The sequence below is a fragment of the Andrena cerasifolii genome, chromosome 4, assembly GCF_050908995.1.
Source record: "Andrena cerasifolii isolate SP2316 chromosome 4, iyAndCera1_principal, whole genome shotgun sequence".
Lineage (NCBI taxonomy): Eukaryota > Metazoa > Arthropoda > Insecta > Hymenoptera > Andrenidae > Andrena > Andrena cerasifolii.
The window spans coordinates 20,000,001-20,020,818 of record NC_135121.1 but is presented as its reverse complement, the minus strand read 5'-3'; the positions used below and the strand labels follow the sequence as shown (position 1 = coordinate 20,020,818).

Below are 20,818 nucleotides of genomic sequence, written 5' to 3'. Positions count from 1 at the left end.
TGAGTTGTGTCAACGTGCGGCTCGAGGCCCCCCGCGAGGTTGCCACCAGGTGGTCAACTTGTTTTATAATACGTGTCCGGCTCGTCTACGGGCTTCTTTCTACGTGCTCGTCTTCTTCCACGCGCTTCGTTATTACACGTACGCGAGCAACCATCCACCTCCGTTCGTTGCACCCGATCGACGGACGAAACGCCTCGCTCGCCGGGCAGCCCCGACGGCATATTATTCGCAACTGATCTCTTGCAGTAATTCGTAACTTCGGGTCCCTCTAAACCCGAGCCACCCTAAGAGTACGCTCGGTGGTCCGCGCATTCTTGTTTCTTAAGTTAATTGGTACGGGTAATTGGTCGGGGTCGGTATCCCTTGTACCCGCTTTCGAATCGAGATGAAAGCGCACGTCTGGCGCATACCTGAGCTCTCTTTCCCGTGGATGCAAGAATCGATTCGAGATGATTAGCGATAATGTCAAGGGAGTCCAGAGGCACGTCCGTGATGAGTCCGTGACTGGCGAACCTTCTGTGTCGGCGTGGTTAAGTCGCTCCAGTACGCCGATACGTAACCACGAATCCGCCTAATTGAAGTAACCACAAGGCGCAACGCGCTACGTTATACTACGCCGGTGCGATCACTGGATACCAAACGGTCGCCGAACAGAGGGGGGTGGTAGCAGTTGTGTGTGCCAGATAGAGAGCGCGCATCAGGAGGGTGGGGAGCACACCGAGCACACGCTGAAGAAAAAGGACAAGGTAAGAAACGGGCAACAGCAACGTCAGCAACAGAAAGGAGAGAGGAACGCTGAACGGACGAACCACAGTGGGCAAACTACCATACGTCGACGATTCCTCCTGATACCTCCTCCACTGGATCGTCGAATGACTGCCTCCTGTTTCTGTCTCCCAGCAGCCTGCATTTCCGTTCGCACGTGCCGGTTCCAACGGGGATTGTACAATGTGCATTGTACTCTAGACATTCCATTGCTTCCTAAATGCAACAAGCAATGGGCAGCAGAATTCAGATTAGACTTGGAAACTCGAAAGCAAACGGGCGAAATAACCAGATGAAAATCCGTTATGCATAGTATAAATATATTTATGTGAATATTTCGTTACACGATTGTGTCTACATATCGTGACACGTACAATGCTAATAAATGCCACCTCTTTTAACTGGATACAAGGTGTACAAGTCGATCGTTGATTTCTCCGCGCGGTACCTTGCTCGCTTCCCTCTACCCTACGCCGCGGCGCCGAATCCAAGCAATCGCTGGATCGCGCGAGAAACGTTGCCCGTATCCAGTTCTCGTAACGTTAAAATAAATTCGTGAAAATACATTAGGCATTCAATTTTCGTTTACCAAATTATACGATGGTCGTTCAATAAATAATGCGTAATCATCCGAGTACTGGAAAACAAGCTCGTCGCTCGTTGCAACCGTCTGTAACTGTCGTTTCCGCTCCTTTAACCATCACGCGTATTAGCCTTAAAAGATCCTCCCTGTCGCGCATAACGCGGCCTATACCGCTAACGAATCCGTTAATTAAGGAAATCTTACAAATTATAAATGCATGTTATCCTCACCTGCTCCCTCTATCGCTTCGATTCATCGTGTCGGTGTGTCTGTGTATGTGTATAGCCCGCGGCAAACGTTGATATGTACAAAACCAGATGTGGAAAGTGTTGGAAATCAATGCGGTTCTATGGAAACTTTCTGCGTGACATAGTTGCCATCCAGAAATATTTGTAACTTTGTCCGATGAAAAGAGACGTCAGTAATATATTTTCAACTCTTTCGTTATATGCAATCAGAAATATAAGTATCTAAACAATGTGTCTATTATATAATTGTACGCCTATACGTTTAACGTTAATCCAAAGATCTCTAATAATCATCTCCCTAGAAAAGAAGTAATTTCACCCAGTATGTTGAAAACGAATATTTTGATTTCCTTTCCCTGACAAGCTTTGATTACTTTATAGATACGACGAATACCTCCTTATATCGCGACTCGTTTCATCGATAAATTGTACGAAGCACGGAAACTAGTATCAATCGGTAGCACCAATTATTCTAACGGAAATATCAAAGGCATTTCGGATGATGCAGATCTCTCGGATAAGATTTATAAAAGTAATAACACTTTTAAACTCGTGTATCTTCAGTTTCAACGGAAATTTTAGAAAGATTAGGTAACTTTTGTGCAGTACGCTTCGAGAAATACATTCGCACCGTATCGCAGAAGATCTCGCGAATTTGATGAGAATTTCAAGCCAGAATTTTACGTTCAGTGGAATGTGGTCACGGTTACAACATGATAATACAGAAATAAATCGATCGAAATTGTCGCGCTCGTACTAGCGGCTTTTAACGTTTCTTCGACGATAATAAACATTTCTTTTTTCAAAAAGGAACCATGTAAGCACAGTTTCGAATTTTCTAACAGTGCTTTATACTACGTGTTGAACTCGCCGCACGCTATTGTTACGCGTAACTTTCCTTCCCTTTCGGACATGTAGGTATAACTGCTCGCTCTTTTTACAACAGCGTACACTTCCTTCTCTTCACTGGTTCCGGTGGTTCTAGCGCAGCTAAGATAGCTTCGTCGAACACATTTTTCAAGCCTTTCTGCAATGTTAAATGCCCCGCGTCGTTAGCGACAAATTCTACCGATACGAATACAAGAATTTAACTCGCGACGCGTTACCTGTGTTAGAGCGCTACATTCCACGTATTTCACCGCTTTCAGCTCCTTTGCCAGCTTCTCTCCTTGTTCCGCTGATATCGGCTTCTGCTTATTCTTTGCCAGTTTCTCGATCGTAGCGACATCATCTCTCAAATCGATTTGAGTGCCCACGAGGAGAAACGGAGTCCTCTGGCAATGATGTGTTATTTCTGGCACCCACTGGAATAAAGTTCGTATCGAATCCCGTTCCTACTTTTCTGCGTATTAAACTACATTGTCTACGGTTTTAAGTAATTAACCTTTTCTTTGACATTCTCAAAGGAAGATGGCGACACCACAGAAAAACAAACCAGAAACACATCCGTTTGTGGATAGCTCAAAGGTCTCAATCTGTCATAATCTTCCTGACCTATAATACGCCGTGACGTTAGCTTCTCTCTTGCCCAGCAAAAAATTCAATATTAATACAAATCCAAATTAAGTCTTACCAGCGGTATCGAATAATCCTAATGTGTATGGATCTCCACCTATCATTACCGTTACTGCGTAATTGTCGAAAACCGTAGGTACATATTCGGATGGAAATTTGTTTGTAGTATACGAAATCAAGAGACACGTTTTACCCACAGCTCCATCCCCTACGACGACACATTTTATTGTCTGCATGTTGGTGTTTACTGTATTACCTAAAACAACTGTATGAAATATATACAATTTTGGCGTCTAGACGTGAGTAAATGGGCGACAATTCGAGTAAAAGTTTTCGATAATGGTGCATGCAATATGTCAATATGGCACTTTGAGAAGAAATAAGACGAACAGAATTGGTCAAATACACGGATACTCGGATACTTTGCGTGCGATCGAAATATTAATTAATGCCCTTGAAACTTTTCCTTTACGCTAGATATGTACATTGAATATAATCTTTCTCATGAATCATATGCGAGCTTGCTCCGCCCTTAACCTACAAGTATGTAACCAAATGTTCAGGATAGGAAGATCAACTATTTAACACCGTTTTATTCTTTCTGAGAAAATCAAGTGCTATCTGTTATTTATCATATTTGTTGAAAGTCGCTGCGCGGAATTAGGGTTCGTAAAAGGAAAGCGTATAAACTTCCCCGACGTGAAAACAATTACCTACAACTAGTCTGTCATTAAAGGTTAAAATCGTAGCTCATAATCTTAAAAAGCAGCGAATGAATGGCTTGAGATATTTCGAGAGTATATGAAAAAGAGAGTATAAACAACATTTAACACTCCGGCACTATTAGTCCCGATGTATTCTACAGCACTTCGAGCACTTCACATTTATCTCGAAATACACATTTCCCTCACGGATACTGATTCACTGATGCACACTAATGCTTGCCGTACACGCCTAAAATCCAATACACATGTGACATGATAGCGGATGCTACAAAAGTACCTAGTGCTGGAGGAATTTTACGAACCAAGGAGTGAAACACTGAATTAAAAAGAATTATATATGGTTATTCTTACAAACTTTCTCGTCGTCTCAATTAGATGCGTTTATGATTTAACGTAGAAAACCATTTAAATTACAAATTTACATATTTCTAGCCCCGGCTTATTAGCCTGTTATGCCCTCTTAACCCCTCTTTAACTCTGCCTCACAGGAATGACTTCTATATAGTGACAAGAGTCTCCATTCGTCCTTTCACACCGTTGCAATAGGGAACGTATTAACCTTCATGTTTCAACTAGGGTAGATGTCCCGATTACCGTGCTGTGACGCCGACTTGCTCACAAAGCAATTAATTACTGACTTCTCTTACTTTAATTTTGCTTGGTGAAAATTTATATTGATGTTTTGAACCTTTCTCTTTATTAAGGCATTTTTGGGGGTTGAAAATGTTAATTTTTCATATTCTTTTAATACAAATAAAAATACATGTTTTTGTCCCAATTACCATGCCCTGAAAAATGCGTTGTCTCTATTCTCGTGCTCCCAATTATCGTACCCTTTTTTGAATAGCGTTCCCGCAGTTAGGTTATGTCTTTCAACTTTGAACTGTTCAAAACATTTTTTTGCTCTACGAGAGGTGTTTTTATGTATTTTTAATATGACCTTTTCATTACCAAAGCAAAATATGAAAATACAAATTTCTGTTCACCCGCTTTGAGAAACGAAAGTAAGGTTAGGTTTAGCAGTTACAGAGGGAGCCAGTGGGCACCGAGGGGCACGATAAATAGGGACAAGCGTTAAATTCCTGTAGTTCCTGTCCTTATTACCGAATTCACTTTAAAAATACGAAAACATTTCAAAAGTGTTCATTTTGCTATTTTTTCATAAAAGTTGAACCTCTTGTGATATAATACACACTTTACATAAGTGCAAATCATGATAATTATCTATTTATTCACTTCTATCACAGACGAGGTATAGGATAGACCTATCACCTTATGGATGTCGTGTCGCCACCCAAACTGTGTTACCGACCCATAATTTGATGTCTGAATGTAGTGGCATCTGCTCATGAACAGCGTCCAACCGTAGAGTATATCTTAGAGCATATATACATAGAGGTCTCATAGCCTACGCTATGTTTCCTGTGGATCCAGTTGCCGACCAACATCATGCGAGACAGAAAGTATCGTACGAACTGGTGCGAGAGAGTGAGGTATAGAGGAATAATCGACCGTAATGCGCATGCGTCGATATCGTGCGAGAGAGAAAGACATCGTGCAAGCGAGAGAAGTATAGACTATCCGCGGTTGCTACGATTATCGTTGTTTACGCTCGTATTTACCTTTTGAAAAACGGTTATATACGAGTTATATTTTGAAATTGAAGAATGCCATGCCGATAGTGCGTGCTGTGCGGTAACCGAGATAAATCTGCTTCCTATTATTCATAAGTAAATATATGTAATATTTAATAAATTAAATTAATTAAAGTATGTCGTGCATGCACCGCGTATCACTTCAAACCATACCGTTTGCAGCAAATTTCACGATATCGGCGCATGCGCATTACGGTCGATTATTCCTCTATACTTCTCTCGCTCGCACGATGTTTTTCTCTCTCGCACCATGTTGGCGACAGTTTCAAGCTTTCAATGAGACCTCCATGTATATATGCTCTAGGGTTCTAGGACTCCCAAACCGGTGACAGAAAAATGCATTTGTTGTTAGGTCTATCCTATACCTCGTCTGTGCTTCTATAAAGTACGTGTTTCTTACCGTGTCCACTAAAGATTTAGGTAAATCCATCGAAATCTTCATATGCAGTTTTGAATTTTTTTTTACTATGCTTTAATTGTTTAAAAATGCAACCTTCTCGTTTGTAACACATACATTAATAGTTTAACTTAATTAAAAAAAAATTTCTTTCGTTTATTTATGCGAATATTTTTATACGGCTTCTTTAAGTACAAAGGCACGGTAATAGGGACAGAGCACGGTAATCGGGACATCTCCCCTACTTAGAGACAATTGTTAATTAAAGCATAAGTTCGACAAATAGATATTCACAATATACGCATACATCTCTCTATTTGCAAATAATGCAAATACAACTTTAACATGTGTAGATTTAAGACGGTATTTTGATTGCCTAACGCGAGTCCAGGCGTTAGTTTTTATTTCAAAACATGTATAAACTATTTATAACAACTAATAAATAAATGATTATATTTTCACCTTAGTTAAATACAAGAGTATTATAGTTAGTTAATGTCGCATATTCTAATACAAAAATACATTATAATTTATCCCCTGCACCATTAAAATGTACAGCTGGTTTATCTTGTTAGGACGTATGTAGTTTCATTATTGCATTTGCGTGTATGGTAATTACTTATTATCTTGGTTCGGGTTTTGAAAATGGTTGAAGAGAGCCTGGTTGAACCCAGGATAAACCCAGTGCTTTGTTCTCATCTTCTTCCTGTATCGCATAAAGTTATAAGTACGCGATAAAGCGAAAATATTTTCAATTCATTTAAAACGTACCTTGGGTTCATAAATTTCTTGTTTAATGGAATCATGAAGCTCGCTGATGTATGGATCAAACGCTATGTAATGAGGATCGTCTATCATGGGCGGATTATAGACATTGTCCAAGCTTTCTCTTACACATTTCGTTACACGCTCCCGGAATGCTTGAAAATTATTTTCTAATCTATAACATATGAGCGACGCACGATTAAAGGAAATCAAGTTCATAATTATAAATACGACGTACGATTTATGTACTTACAACATAGATGCTTCTCGATTTATGGGATTCATTTTAACATCTACTTTAGCGAGGATTTTTGTTATGAATTGTATTAATTGCCAAATTCTATTGCTTTTCCTCCACTCGGAAAATCCCCACGATGTACACAAATCTCCAGATTCGGGATCGATCAAGGGATGAAAAACTGGTGTTTGAAACGTGACTTTCTAGAATTTGAAACGTAATCAAAACCACTTCTATGATCCGAATAATATAATTTAAAAAGTAACATCTTACGGGACATTCTCCATCTGGAAAATTCTGCGGCAGAGTAATAGTAAATCTAAAGATTCCTCCTTGATAGATTCCTTGTCGAACAAATTGCACCCCAAACCACGCTAGCACAAAATAAACTTGTTATAATTAAGTGCCCATTGCGATCAAATATATAAGAAACTGTGGCAAACAATAAATCATGCACATATTTACATGGAAACCGTTATATAAGACGTAGTCAGGATAAGCAAGACCTAAGAATCAATTGATATTTGGCTTAAATAATTTAAATGCATATTCTTTTCGCGCATGAAGTGCATTTAGAAGAGAAATTCATTGCCACATACATATCGTGTTACTTACACAAGGAATTTTGTGCAGATGGTATGACATAAATGCCTTTCAAATCTTGTGAACACAACATATTGCTATGAACAAAGAAAATGGAGAGAAATAGTTTGTATTTGATGCGAGTGATTGTACAATACTGCGTTCATTTAAATAACTTACTATTCTGATAAGACATTGTATTCTTGTAAATACACTGCGTATTCTTTGTTAGTTTGCAACATGATCGGCCTATCGATCATTTTCACGGACATACTCAACTGAGAATCTCCATTGGTATTTAATGGTAACAATTTCCTAAATGAACCTTGCCTCTTTAGATTATCATCTTTATTACCATCAGCCTATTTAGGATAGATAACAATCAGTCGTTATATCTAAAGCTTGCCATTTGTTCATCAAAGTGAAAGAAAGTACACAACCGCTATCTTCCATCTATTACCTTAACTCCTGACATGACTGTACGAATAGAAAAGTTTATCAACAGTTAACGGCTCTGACGATCTTAAATAAAGAAAATGTAATTCATGCTTTCACAATTCTTCGCGGATACCTGCTGACATAAACTAACAAATAAACAGATGCGTCATTCGTTGCTCTGGGCGTATGTACAGTACGTATCTATACATACGCATCTGTGCGCGTATCGTTGACCATCTCAACGATATATAGATGAATAACATTCACCAACAAACGGGGTTGATAAAAATCAATATGAACTTCGACACACGAGCAATATATCCTTCAGATAATTGTTTAGTGCGTAATAATCCTTTGACGCAATTACATTAAGAAAACTTTCTACGATCTGCTTCAAGAAATTCAATAACAGTGTACGTATATACTGATAAGGAATAGATAAAGACACTAACGTCGAGATTAATTGGCATTATTGTCAAGCACTTCTCATTTCTATCTATTACGTGGCGCGCATATCAGTTTGCGCGTACATATATTTCTATTTATCAGAGATTTGCCGAAGAAGGTGTAACCGTCGATAAAGAGGAACTGGAAAGGAAGGCAAAGAAGATTCGCGTCGAATAACGCCGACAGGTTCTCTACAGTCTCTTAAAAAATCAGACATTCCGTCTCTGTCGCGTACATAAACTTTGATTAACATCGAAGTCTGACAACTGTCAAATGCCAAGTCCACTTGGAAGATTACATTCGGAACAGTGAAATGGCAGCAGAGATAAAACCAGCTCCGGGTGTAAATCATGACAAATTCAGCACAACCCGTAAACCAATACTTTTGTCAAAATTGGAAGGATGCAACGACGATGTCAATGCGGCTATCATTATACCGCGGGAAGAAGGCGTAATTAGCGTTTGTGATGACAGGTAGATAGGAAATGCTGTGCTTCGAAGACCTGTTTGAGTGACAAGTCCAGATTCACTTGCTTAAATGTCTCATGTTCTTGGATAGGCAACTTAACGCTTTTTATGTACATATATATATATATATTCATTCATTCCGTTACCCTTCTTTGTAGAACTGTTAGAGTTTGGCTGAAACGCGATTCCGGCCAGTATTGGCCCAGCGTTTGCCAATATATGGCAGCTGGCGCGACGTCGATGCACTATTCTGTAGAGACTAGGCAACTGTTTGTTGGTTTAGAAAATGGAACTATAAATGTACGTAGGATAAATATATCCGACGGGATTATTAATACGTCCTCCATGCCAAAATAGATATGTTAGTCATTGCTTCCAGGAGTTCATTTTGGAGCAAGATTATAATCGAATGATTGCTATGCGCGAATACGCGGCACATCAAGCAAGAGTTACAGGCGTTATCTTCGCACCAAATTCCGAATGGGTTTTAAGTATAGGTCGTGATAAAATGTTTCAATTGCATTGCTCAGAAAGTGGGCAAAGACTGGGATCGTATCAAACAGATGCGTGGTATACCGCGCTGCAGTATCCTTTTCTATAACATACTTCTATTTATCGCAAGATCTCGGTTGATCGGTCAGCGGCCATTTTTATTTCTGTTTCCATTCAATATTTATGCATCGCCTTAACTCGCACAGATTCGACGCACAATCCAAGCATGCTTTTGTCGGCGATTATTCCGGGCAAATAGCGATGTTGAAATTGGACGCCAATGGTGTTACACTAATCACTACGTTAAAAGCACACACAGGGAGTATTCATACATTGGCATGGGATTCCGAGAAGCAGCTTCTATTTTCTGGAAGTTTCGACCAAAGCATCATAGTATGGGATATCGGAGGGCGCCAGGGTACGGCGTACGAACTTCAAGGGCATCAGTAAGACAATTAGTCTGCCGTAGAACAGTTCTAAACGACACGGGATCGAACATTTTTCTGTGTAATTTTGCAGCAACAAAGTAACGGCGCTGTGCTACGCAAGCGCCGAGCGTGTGCTCTTGTCTGGAGGAGAGGATGGCGTGATCGTGTGTTGGGATATGGCTACAAATAGAAAAGAAACAGCGGCGTGGGTAGAGTCCGACACCTGTCAAGTACGTAGTTACGAAATTACAAGCACAATAATTGAGTAGTCTTACTTGAATGTCTTCTAACGTGTACGAATACTGTTATAAATTCAGGCTTGTGGGCGGCCATTTTTCTGGAACATCAAAGCAATGATGGATCAACGACAATTAGGTTTAAGGCAGCATCATTGCCGTCACTGCGGCCGTGCATTGTGCGCACGCTGCACATCCCAGAGAGTACCGATACCGACAATGGGCTTTGAATTTGAAGTTAGAGTTTGCGACGCATGTCATATTCAACTTAAGTCCGCGAAGTGAGTAAATCCTACTTGGATAACAAGGGAACATTCCGAACCCGGAAATTCAAAAAATTCTGAAACTTCGTGAATATGTAGGAAATTTCCCCCTGATTACAACGCAATTTTTGTTTGCTGCCCAAATTCACTCTAAGGGGGTGTAATTGACCCCTGAAAATACCGGTTATTTTCCGATTTTCTGTTATAACTCGTGATCTGTAAAATATTTTTTTTTACCAAATGATAGATCTAATTAAAAGAAGTAACTTTTGTCTGGAAACTTTTTTTCTATCTCTTACATTTCGCGAGTTATAACAGAAAATCGGAAAATAGCCGAATTTTCGAGTGCATTTGGGCAGCAAAAAAAATTGCGTTGTAATCAGGAGGAAACCTTTGAATTTTCGGGTTCGGGATCTTCCCTCGTAAGTACAAGGTAAGACGCATCGGAAGAATATTTTATTAATCTTATGTATCTGTTATTTAGCCAAACGTCTTTAGCATCGTTTCACGATGCAAAGCATAGCGTTGTCGGCATGGATCTCGATGCACCTCGTCGAAGATTATTGACCATTGGTCAAGATCGTCTCATTAAAATTTGGGACATTGCTGCACTTTTTCAGTGAACTTCCAAATATGTTTGTTTATAAATAATGAAACTAATCAAATCGTAAGATATAAGGGAATATATTGTCATATTTCAATGTAAAAGTGTACTATCCAGAGCCTATTTTTATGACCATGGAATCAGTTCATTTTGATTACAACCAAATAGGTTTTTATATATCACAATTTGCTTATTATAAGACATTCTATAATGGTAGAGTAATCTAAGAAACCAAAATAGCAAATTTATGAAATTACAGAAAAGATTTGAATTCCCAAGCATTTTGTTTTGCTAAATAAAAAGATACCACGTGTATACTTGTTAAGCAAGTAGTAAATGTTAGTATGTTTTTTATCACATCTAATTTCGTGCAATCGTATTTGACTATTTTAATTGAATCGTCTACGTTATCAATTCGTGCTTTATGTATCTCATTTACTGCTTTGTTCAAGTTAATACGGATAGCAATATGATTACATATTGCATGGCATTTTAAATAATTTCCGTGTTGGCCCACAGAAATTGAATGAAATTATATTTTCTCTGGCCTATAGAAAGACATTGATCGCCTTCCTGTAATACTCACGCAAAAAAAACACTACAAATTCTTTATTCGCGAATGATAGTAATCTGTCTAAACATTTAAACCGTAATAATTTATTAAAACAATGAGCAGTTAAACGTAGCAGAAGTCACTGTAGCTCCTAGTCGTTCTACTTGCTGTATTTCCAATCGTTTAATAATACAATTTGTTACCAGCGAGCGAGAGAAAGATCCACCTTACAGGCTGTTCAACGTCTCATTGTCCATCGACTCGTTCCAAACGTTTAGGGATAGCTACAGGTTATGCAAACCTTAGAAGCATTATTGAAAAAATGCAAAAGTATTGATAGAATAAAATAGTTACGACGAAAAGAAAAGTTTTTACACATATCACAATGAGGTAACTCAACATTTATAGTAAATCTTTTGGTTCTTACTTTAATTTTGCATCGATTGTATTTAACGCTAATGGTAAACGAATTTGCGTCAAGAGAAATAGCATTTGTTATTGGTATGCACTAAAAGTTACGAAAGGGTAGGATTCTGCATTTTAAATAAATCGATGTGAAAAAAATATAATTTATGTAAACATATCTTGCACACAGTAATATTCGTCTTCATCGCGGACGATTATTCTGTTCATTTTTATAATTATTTATTAAGTCCTTGCATATAATTTATACAATAATATGCTGCGTAACGAATATATCTTGCATGATCAATGTTACTAGACTAACTATGTGCGAAGTTTTGACCACGAAATAGCTAATCTGAATGAAAAAAGAAACGTGCTTAGGTACACATGTATGATATAAAAATGATTCTCCGCAACTAGTGAATCGAAATAGCTATAACATTGTTGACATTGGGATGTTCACTACTTCGCGTGTGAATGCATACATTATAAATTGCGAAAATCGTAATACCGCGCATGTGTAACGTTAATGTGAAATTCATATAAAATGGAAATATATTTTCACTGTAAACGATTCGGTTGCCTGTCTCACTCAATTGGCGAATGAACGCGACGTGCAGCAAGTCGCGGTGTTGTTATCAGGTAGCGGGAATAATTCTGTTTCGAAATTTACGAAGACGTACTCGTCGATTCGTTTGAATTGGTTTTGGCGCCGTTGGCCCGATGGGTACGGTCGAAGCAACATGGATCACCCGGTCGGTAAAGCGAATACCGTTGATGCCGGCACAACGGGGGAAAAGGTAGCGGCGTGGAGTCGCAACAGGTTGCAGGTAGGCGGTAGGTGCGTTGCGGCTTGCGGCGAATGACGTCAGAAAAGATCGAGAGAAGAAGATAAGGGTCGAGGAGGAAGATTTCACGATCTTCCGTTCCGATCGACAAACGGCAGAGTGTCGTGAAAAAGTGGAGACGGGTACGGTTGTACGGGCATGTACGGGCATGCACAGGTATGGTGAGGGAATAATCGCGTTGGTAAGGTATCTCGTTGCGCTGGTGGGGTGTCGAAGTCAGAGTCGAAGTCGAAGCCGGTCGGTCGTGGTGTCGTGGTCTAGGCCATTCGCAGCAATTCGCAGCTCGCAGCAGTGGTTATTCCACCTCTTCTCCGTTCGGAGCGGCTTCGCTTCCACCTGGCACGCCCGATTCGAACCGAAGCTCCCCGAGTGGACGCGTTAATGTGCCGGTCACCGTGGCCCATCCTCCGGAACGACTACTGTTGCTTTTCGTGTCCCATTTCCTATCATCGTAGTTGGTCGTAGTTGATCGTACTTGGTCGTAGTCGGTCGTAGTGCGCCCGCCGCCGCCGCGATCCATCCTTTTTCCACGTTTGTCGCTTCTCCGAGCGCCAACCTCCTCCGACGATTCTCTAGTCACGTCGGACATGAAAAGCGCGCCTTACGTCGCCTTCCAAGTGCAGTGCAGTGCCTCTTAATGGAGTGTGCCGACATATAGCCGTTTTCGTCGTCTTTCTCGTTACTCGCACAAGGTACGTTCCAACCCGTCCATCCCCTCGAACGGGAGTACATACAGTTTGCTCGCGAATCGCGATCCACCTTCCTCCGCATTCCTTTGCTCGAACCTATGTACGCGTAGCTGCTTCGGAAACGCGTGTGTACATTTTAGCCTGTAGATCGAACGGAAAATCTTACCACGGTACGCGTCATTTTATAATCGCGTTGCATCGATAGTTTTGACGGGCGATCTGATCGGCACCGGCCCCCACGACGATATCTTACCCTGTGCTTCTTTTAATTCTTCTTTTAACGCCCGATCGCTGTTCGGCAGGATATTTGTCACGCGCGGCGATATATATGTAGCAGCGATAAGAGCAAAGCTGAGGCATGCCAGTCTAACGTAATTACTCGGAATGCAGGCGCACGCGTAACCACGGACTTCAACGCGTAACAATACGTATAGGAGATAAGCAAACGTTTCCGATAAAGCTAATAATATCTCGCGCACATCAGATCTTGGAATGTTTACCAAACCATCTGATATGCGCGTACATATACGAGCGTTGGAATATTTGTCGGGGACTGTTCCTCGACGAGTCTAATCCGTCCTCCTACCATTGACCAAAATTAAAACTCAAGGGCATCCTCTCGCGGGAATTTAATCGATAGATACGCGGAGATTACAACTAGGACGTTGCCCTCCGGTCTCGAGCAAATGAGTCGCGGTTTGCCGTTCAAACGAGAACGAAAATGCACACGTGGAAAGCGATTATGACGTAAGCCTGCAAGGGGCAAAGGCACGGACGAACCTAAGTGGAAGGCACCGCGGTCTCAAAGTTGCTGCAACGATCGTATCGAACTTTAGCCAGTGAAGCGAAATTCAGAGGAAATAAGTAATGGTGCATCTTACGCTCGAGCGCACGCGTCTAGGCTCTGTATTACTATACATATATATATATATAGGAAGCAAAGTTCGAGAAAGGAAGCGTCTAACCGTTTCCTTTAACTAGCAAAATAATACCGAGCTCGACGCTTTTCCTGCATCGCGCAGACTCGGTTCAGTTGAAGCTCGAAGCGGACTTCGCTGGACTCGACGCGATCACGCGTTGTTGTTCAATCACCCGTTAAAGTCTCCAGCGCGTGGTACTGTGCCGTTCACCGTTCCCCGGATATTTTCAAAGTCAATGACTGCGACACCTTTTTTACGTTCGGCCTATCAAGTTCAAGGGAAAACGCGCGGATCGAGCGACCAACGATTTCGTAGTTGTTTCTTTCGCCCGCCTGTGTACCCGAGGCTCTTCGTTTTAAAGAAGCTGAGAAGTTCTTCTGGCTTCAAGTCGATTGGTTCGTCGACCCAAGAATTACTCGCGCGAGTATAATTTCAAGCGGATCCGTCGTTCTGCTTCTTCGAACGAGATCGATGCCGGATCGATGCCAGCGACGCGTAAACCGCACTTTCGTCGCGTTCAATAGATATTCCTCTGCTTAGGGCTCGGGTTGCTCGGATTGTTTTGAAGCTCGCGTTCAACTTTCCTCGATTCGGTTCGGGTGGATTTCCCCGGCAAATTGTCTCGTCACGAAGCTTACTTTGGCGACGGAACAGAGGGAAGGAGAGGAGAGGAGAGACGTGTGTATCTCGTGGAGAGAATCCTCGATGGATGGTCTCGAAGCCGCGCGGCTCAGTGGCAGCAGAAACTGTCTAACCCACTTTTGCGAACAGGTTTATGCTTGTGCTGCTTCCACTGTAACGGTGATCGGCCAGACATCATCGTCGCATGCTGGAATGATTTTTCTCCGAACAGATAGGCCGACCGACCGCGTGCCTCGCGTCCAATACTCGCAAGAGTGTTCAGAGGTGACCGCTGGCGTGGCCGCACCGCGATTCATTTGCTCGTTACGAACCGGCTGCGGGGAGCCTCCCGAACCTTCTAGTCCTGCCGAACGAACACATCGATCCCTTCCCCCCTCCACGATATATTACTCGTCGCTGCGAAGGCAAAGCGAGACAGACTGCGAGAATGAAAAACCGTTGCGTTTCTTTCAGGCGGAGTGCCGACAACCACGACTTAAGAGATGGTCATCGTCACGCGGGTAAGTGTCAGCACTCTCAGCCACGCTCTTGCAGAAAATTGCGCTTCTTATAAAATAGTCGTGACGTGTCCGCCACGACACCCGAGACTCGTGGGAATTTAATTCGGCGTCACCGCTTTCCTTGGCGTTCCCTTGAAACACGGTCAGTAGGAATCTGTGGCAAGTGAAAATGACGGAGCCAAAGCGAGGCGACGCGACGCGACGCGACGGCAGATTCTTTCTCCGCATGAAAAGTCATGCTCGGGGGACACGTGCGCGAGCGCACGGTTTCTCTCCGAAGGTTGGAGGAACGCTCGAGATTCCAGGCTCTCTGTGTTGGATTATCCTCCGCAGATCGGCGGATAGCCGCTCGAACGAAACCAAGAGTCGGAGAAATCATCGGGCAAATGATATTTAAGGATCGCGCGACTATTATCGTCGCGATAAGTTGCAAGGTAAAGTGGCGTTCGCGCGATACAGGTTCAGGGGCAATTACCAAGTCGGATCGGTTTCATTTCGTACCGTAAGTTCCAGCCGGAATCCACGCTGTCCCCATGCCGATGCCGCGTGCCGGTATATTTCATTTACACCGCGAGCATAAGAGCGACTAGTTTACCTTCGCTTTATCGCGATTCTCAAGGCAGCTCTCGCCTATCTTGCCAACAATATTTCACCGGGAGCAGTCACCTCGTCTCGAGCTGCATCGCCCACTCTACGGACAGCCTGTACAGTTTCGTAGATATTCACCTCGCGAGCAGTTAACGCGGGACGATGGCGCGAGGCGTAAGATACATCGAGACGAATGGTCGGTTAATTAGGCATAGTTAACGGTCCTTCATCACTTCGCGAACGCCCTGTACGGCGCGGCGTCGTAGGATTTCGCGCGAGCGAACCAGCCGTCGTATAACGGGACGCGAATCGTTTTACCGGACACGCGTTTGTACCCTCCTAGCCTAAGCTGTTCTTTCCCTATGCGTGCAGCGTGCACACGTAGGTATTAACGGCCGGCACGCGCGCGCGTCCGCACGGCGCACACACCCCCCCCCGTTCCCTTCTGCGATCAGGAGGGGACCGCGCGCTAACGACGTATCATAATCGCGATCGGTCGCTGTCCATTGCAATTGTCTCCAGGAAAAAAATCGTCGCGACGCGCGCACCTACGAGACGCGTAGGAAATTTTTATTCGTGTATAACGGTCGTGGCAGCGACCGAAAGTAAAACTGCGTGGCAAAAAGAAGGGCCAATTCGGACGGAGGCTCGTTTCGAGGCAGCGAGCGGATGAGCTCTTCCGATGTTCCGGTGAGCTGAACAATCGGAACGTATACGAATATCAGGCGCAGGCTGCGCAGTCGTATATATGTGTTCGTGTGGCAGAGGATAGGCTAGAGGTTCTCAAACTTTCTTTCGGTTAGAGAGAGGAGTCTATCGCTCTATCGAATCGACGAATACACGCCGTTCACACGTGGTCGCGCAAGGAGAAGAGGAGACCCGCCGCCGCGCCTGGCCTCGCCGTTCTCCTTGCACCGTACTGCGTTAAAGCCACGATATGTTTTCTAAGGGAAACGTCTTTATTTCTGCGTAACATTGAGTGGCCCGGGAGCGGCAACAACAACAACAGCCGCAACAGCGGTTTGAGAATACCTGTTTAACGCGCATACGAGCACGCGAAGACGGATGCCTAGAGGGAGAAGGAGGGCTGCCTTGGACGCCGGGAGGAGAGAGAGAGCGCGGCAATGCATGTGCGGTTACACGCGGAACCCGGCGCACAGCGCGTTTCGTGGGAGTTCGGCGCACCTTAACGAACTTGCTTCGATATATTTAACGGAATCGCGAAAGGGAAGTTCGGGAAAAGGTTTGGCAGCCGACACGCTCGGTGGTTCTGTTCACCGGAAGCTCCCGTCCCCGTCGCGTAACTCGTGAAAATCTCACCGCGGTAAATAGTCGAATCGAAAGCGTTTCCTGTAGCTACCTATCTACTGTTTTCGATTGGCGGAGCGAAGTCACGCAAAGCCGCCATGGAAGCCGGAGCAATACTCGCCCGTTTAGAATCGCTAACTCGATTATCGCCCGCGGGGCGAGCGGAAGCTCTCGCCGAGTAGAGATTAGTCGATCGGGAACGATGCAACTCGATACCCTCGTGCGGGAGAACCGATGCTACTGCGACCGAATGACACTGAGCGCCGACACGACGCGACGATATCGCTCGAGCAGATTCGTTTTCCTTTCCTTTTCGCCTAAGCGAATCGATCAGCGGACGCAGAAAATGAAACCGCGGAACGACCAGCCGCTCGGTTTATCTAATAACCGGCCAACTACCAACTACCTGTTATTTAATTGAACCGTTCTTAAGGTGTGTTTACAGTCGGAGCGCGCGCTAATGCGTTCTCTAGCTCTGCGATTAATTCGGGTCAAGCTCATATGCGTGGATCGAGCCGGTCCGGGAAAAGGTCCGCGGAAACCTTGACTTTATCCGTTCGTCCCGTTCCCACACGGACCCTTCTCTCCCCTTCTAAACGGCAAAGTAGCTCCGAATGCTCGTATCTTTAATCGATCTCTGGTCCCCAACTTCACACTGCTGCGCGTGACGCGTAAGAGAAGACGAACGCGCCCGAGGCGCGCGGCAGTGTTTTCTCTCCATTGTCAACTGGACGGCAAAAAGTTCTAGCTACGAAAGCGTCGTGGTTGTTGCCGAAAGTGGGACGAAGCGAAAGAAAGGTATTTACGCGGAAGAAATTGCTTTGCAGGGGGATTACATATGGATCGAACCAATCTCAGGAAGAGAGTTTGACGTTGCAATCGGAGCACGAGTAATTTCCGCGGAGGGCAGACGCATTCAAGTGAAAGACGACGATAACAAGGTAATCCTTACCTACTTTCCGTGTCTCTCGAGGAATCGAGCCCGACAGGCTCCGCGCGCCTAGCCTCGAAGTGTGGCGCGAGAAAGTGGTGCGCGCGGAGCCGCGATTTCGACTGTCTCTCGGGAATCTCCGGGCTCGGTTTAAGCGAAAACTCAAACTTGCAGGAACAATGGCTGACACCGGAAAGGCGAATAAAGGCGATGCATGCCACTTCTGTGCAAGGTGTAGAGGATATGATCAGCTTAGGAGACCTCCATGAAGCGGGCATCCTACGGAATCTCCTGATACGCTACAACGAGAATCTCATATACGTGAGTAACTGGCAATTTGGGACATTCCACGCGAAATCGGACACTTTTTCGAGTAACATTTCGGATGTGGCTGAAATTTGAATATGTTGTAGGCTTTAGGGATATATAAACATATCTCGAAGGATTTTTGACACTTTGGAAAAATATCGATTTCACAGCTGTTTGAAGGTAAGTGCTAATTTTTTTTCAATAAATTATAACTATGGAAGTAGTGAACGGATGGAGATGTGGTTTACGGCGATTTGTAGAAAAGACATTGAAGTTTTAAGGAAAAATTATTTCAGTTTCAGAAACAAATTTTTTTTAACCATTTTTGTGCAATTATTTTAAACAAATGCAGTTTTTTTAATAACGGGCGCGATTTTAAAAATCTGAAGAATAAAATAGGATTCTTGAAATTGGTAAGTATTTGAAAAAAAGTGAAGGAGGAAAACTCTTACGGTTTTTATATCCAACATAATACGGTACCTCAATTTTTGGTGTTCGCAATATTTTCCTTGAAACGAGGGTGACTTTTAGTTTTTTAAATGGAATGCTATATATTTGAATACTCAATATGAAAGCGACTGTCAAGACAAATTCAACCATATGGTACACTATGACCTTCAAGGCCACGCAAGGTTAGGAATGAAAGAAAGAAACCCTATCTACTAGATAGATAGTTCAATATATTTACTTCAAATATATAGCATTCCATTTAAAAAACTGAAAGTCACCCTCGTTTCAAGGAAAATATTGCGAACACCAAAAATTCAGATACCGTATTATGTTGGATACAAAAAACAGTAAGAGTTTTCCTCCTTCAGTTTTTTTTCCCAATATTTACCATTTTCGAGAATCCTGTATTTTTAAAATTTGTCCATCAAGGGGAAGGATATAACTATATTCTCCTTCTTTCAGATTTTTAAAATCGCGCCCGTTGTTAAAAAATTGCATTTGTTTAAAATAATTGCACAAAAATGGTTAAAAAAAATTTGTTTCTGAAACTGAAACAATTTTTTCTTAAAACGTCAATGTCTTTTCTATAAATCGCTGTAAACCTCATCTCCATCCGTTTACTACTTCCATAGTTATAATTTATTGAAAAAAAAGTTAGCACTTACCTTCAAACAGCTGTAAAATCGACATTTTTCAAGATTGTCAAAAATCCTTAGAGATATGTTTACTCCAAAAAATATCCAATTTCGCGTGGAATGTCCCAATTAGTGTCGTACATACGCGACCACTCCGATCGAAGCTGGCAAGTGTTTCTACCAATAAGTTTCCATTCTCCTGCCGCAGACCTACACAGGCTCCATTCTAGTCGCCGTGAACCCGTACCAGATACTACCGATTTACACTGCCGAGCAAATAAAACTGTACAAGGACCGGAAGATCGGAGAACTGCCGCCTCACATATTCGCTATCGGCGATAACAGTTACGCGCACATGAATCGATACGGTCAAGACCAATGCATAGTGATCAGGTATCGGCCGCTTCGTTCCCCTTACTGTACTCTCAAGTCTTTGAACGGCTCTTTCCAGTCTATATTCCATTCGCAATAGAACGGTTTGTGAAATTCACGAATATTTGTGTCTTAGCGGCGAAAGCGGAGCCGGCAAAACGGAAAGTACGAAATTAATTTTGCAATATTTGGCAGCGATTAGCGGCAAACATTCTTGGATCGAACAGCAAATATTGGAAGCGAATCCAATCCTGGAAGGTAAAGTATGCGGGTGGACGCGAGTCTTTACTCGGAAATGAGAGACGTGGCAGCAGGGACAATGTTGAAAATCGCTGACCCGGTGTTGTTGTCGCGTTGTAGCGTTCGGTAATGCCAAGACGGTACGAAACGACAACTCGTCCCGCTTCGGAAAGTACATCGACATTCACTTCAACGACCAGGGCGTCATAGAAGGAGCGAAGATAGAGCAATACTTGTTGGAAAAGTCGCGAATAGTATCGCAAAGTTTGGACGAGAGGAACTACCATATATTTTACTGCATGCTGGCTGGCCTCTCGAGGGAAGAGAAGCAGAAGCTGGAGCTGGATGACGCGTCGTCGTACAAATACCTCACGGGGGTATGGTTTCTGTGCATCTTGCCGCGGCCCGCTTGGCGCACTCCGTAACCACTGTTTCCGTCGCTCATCCAAATATCTCCGCCTGTTCCCTAGGGTGGTAGCATCACCTGCGAGGGCCGAGACGATGCCGCGGAGTTTGCAGACATCAGATCGGCGATGAAGGTGCTGTTATTTTCCGACGCGGAGATCTGGGAAGTGCTGA

At 43.1% G+C, this 20,818-nt stretch overlaps 4 protein-coding genes across 8 annotated transcripts in view; 2 read left to right on the top strand and 2 right to left on the bottom strand.

The window, feature by feature from the left end:
- Nucleotides 1-1,064: 1,064 nt before the first annotated feature.
- LOC143367893 (cdc42 homolog) lies at nt 1,065-4,080 on the bottom strand. Of its 3 annotated transcripts, none has more exons than XM_076810153.1 (5): nt 3,936-4,080; nt 3,170-3,376; nt 2,981-3,090; nt 2,703-2,900; nt 1,065-2,623 (listed from the first exon to the last, which is right to left on the bottom strand). In XM_076810153.1, exons 2-5 carry the CDS (start codon nt 3,345-3,347, stop codon nt 2,534-2,536), a joined length of 576 nt encoding a protein of 191 aa, XP_076666268.1. In that variant the 5' UTR covers nt 3,348-3,376; nt 3,936-4,080; the 3' UTR covers nt 1,065-2,533. The 3 variants fall into 3 exon arrangements, with proteins under 3 accessions (XP_076666268.1, XP_076666266.1, XP_076666267.1); XM_076810151.1 differs by having other exon boundaries at nt 3,653-4,062; XM_076810152.1 differs by having other exon boundaries at nt 3,825-4,062.
- Nucleotides 4,081-6,313: 2,233 nt separating this feature from the next.
- On the bottom strand, nt 6,314-8,334 carry LOC143367890 (AKT-interacting protein). The gene is made up of 7 exons (XM_076810148.1): nt 7,934-8,334; nt 7,654-7,835; nt 7,507-7,571; nt 7,165-7,265; nt 6,907-7,094; nt 6,660-6,828; nt 6,314-6,594 (listed from the first exon to the last, which is right to left on the bottom strand). The coding sequence occupies exons 1-7, from the start codon at nt 7,946-7,948 to the stop codon at nt 6,511-6,513; spliced, it is 804 nt and encodes a 267-aa protein (XP_076666263.1). The 5' UTR covers nt 7,949-8,334; the 3' UTR covers nt 6,314-6,510.
- Nucleotides 8,335-8,437: 103 nt separating this feature from the next.
- Wdfy2 (WD repeat and FYVE domain containing 2) lies at nt 8,438-12,381 on the top strand. The gene is made up of 7 exons (XM_076810146.1): nt 8,438-8,832; nt 8,985-9,126; nt 9,206-9,411; nt 9,525-9,764; nt 9,838-9,976; nt 10,064-10,263; nt 10,730-12,381. The coding sequence occupies exons 1-7, from the start codon at nt 8,672-8,674 to the stop codon at nt 10,866-10,868; spliced, it is 1,227 nt and encodes a 408-aa protein (XP_076666261.1). The 5' UTR covers nt 8,438-8,671; the 3' UTR covers nt 10,869-12,381.
- Nucleotides 12,382-12,626: 245 nt separating this feature from the next.
- The window catches only part of Ck (unconventional myosin-VIIa ck), a 15,635-nt gene continuing 7,443 nt past the window's right edge, over nt 12,627-20,818 (top strand). The window contains exons 1-8 of one of the 3 annotated variants that reach the window (XM_076810123.1): nt 12,627-12,811; nt 15,360-15,406; nt 18,130-18,243; nt 18,408-18,554; nt 19,836-20,020; nt 20,136-20,257; nt 20,360-20,616; nt 20,710-20,818. The exon at nt 20,710-20,818 is cut by the window's right edge and continues 57 nt beyond it. In XM_076810123.1, coding sequence (XP_076666238.1) covers nt 15,389-15,406; nt 18,130-18,243; nt 18,408-18,554; nt 19,836-20,020; nt 20,136-20,257; nt 20,360-20,616; nt 20,710-20,818 — 952 coding nt within the window. In that variant the 5' untranslated portion in view covers nt 12,627-12,811; nt 15,360-15,388. Of the gene's footprint in view, nt 13,348-15,359; nt 15,407-18,129; nt 18,244-18,407; nt 18,555-19,835; nt 20,021-20,135; nt 20,258-20,359; nt 20,617-20,709 lie in introns of all 3 variants that reach the window. The other 2 variants (XM_076810122.1, XM_076810124.1) reach the window with 2 other exon arrangements.

Coding starts and splice junctions, on each gene's coding strand:
- LOC143367893 (XM_076810153.1), bottom strand. CDS start 3,347: ATGCAGACAATAAAATGTGTCGTCGTAGGGGATGGAGCTGTGGGTAAA. Junction 3,091..3,169: donor AGGATTATTCGATACCGCTG/GTAAGACTTAAT, acceptor GGCGTATTATAG/GTCAGGAAGATTATGACAGA. Junction 2,624..2,702: donor AATGTAGCGCTCTAACACAG/GTAACGCGTCGC, acceptor TTAACATTGCAG/AAAGGCTTGAAAAATGTGTT.
- Wdfy2 (XM_076810146.1), top strand. CDS start 8,672: ATGGCAGCAGAGATAAAACCAGCTCCGGGTGTAAATCATGACAAATTC. Junction 9,127..9,205: donor TAGAAAATGGAACTATAAAT/GTACGTAGGATA, acceptor CATTGCTTCCAG/GAGTTCATTTTGGAGCAAGA. Junction 9,412..9,524: donor GCGTGGTATACCGCGCTGCA/GTATCCTTTTCT, acceptor TAACTCGCACAG/ATTCGACGCACAATCCAAGC.
- LOC143367890 (XM_076810148.1), bottom strand. Junction 7,572..7,653: donor TACAATGTCTTATCAGAATA/GTAAGTTATTTA, acceptor CTTTGTTCATAG/CAATATGTTGTGTTCACAAG. Junction 6,595..6,659: donor AAGAAATTTATGAACCCAAG/GTACGTTTTAAA, acceptor TATGCGATACAG/GAAGAAGATGAGAACAAAGC.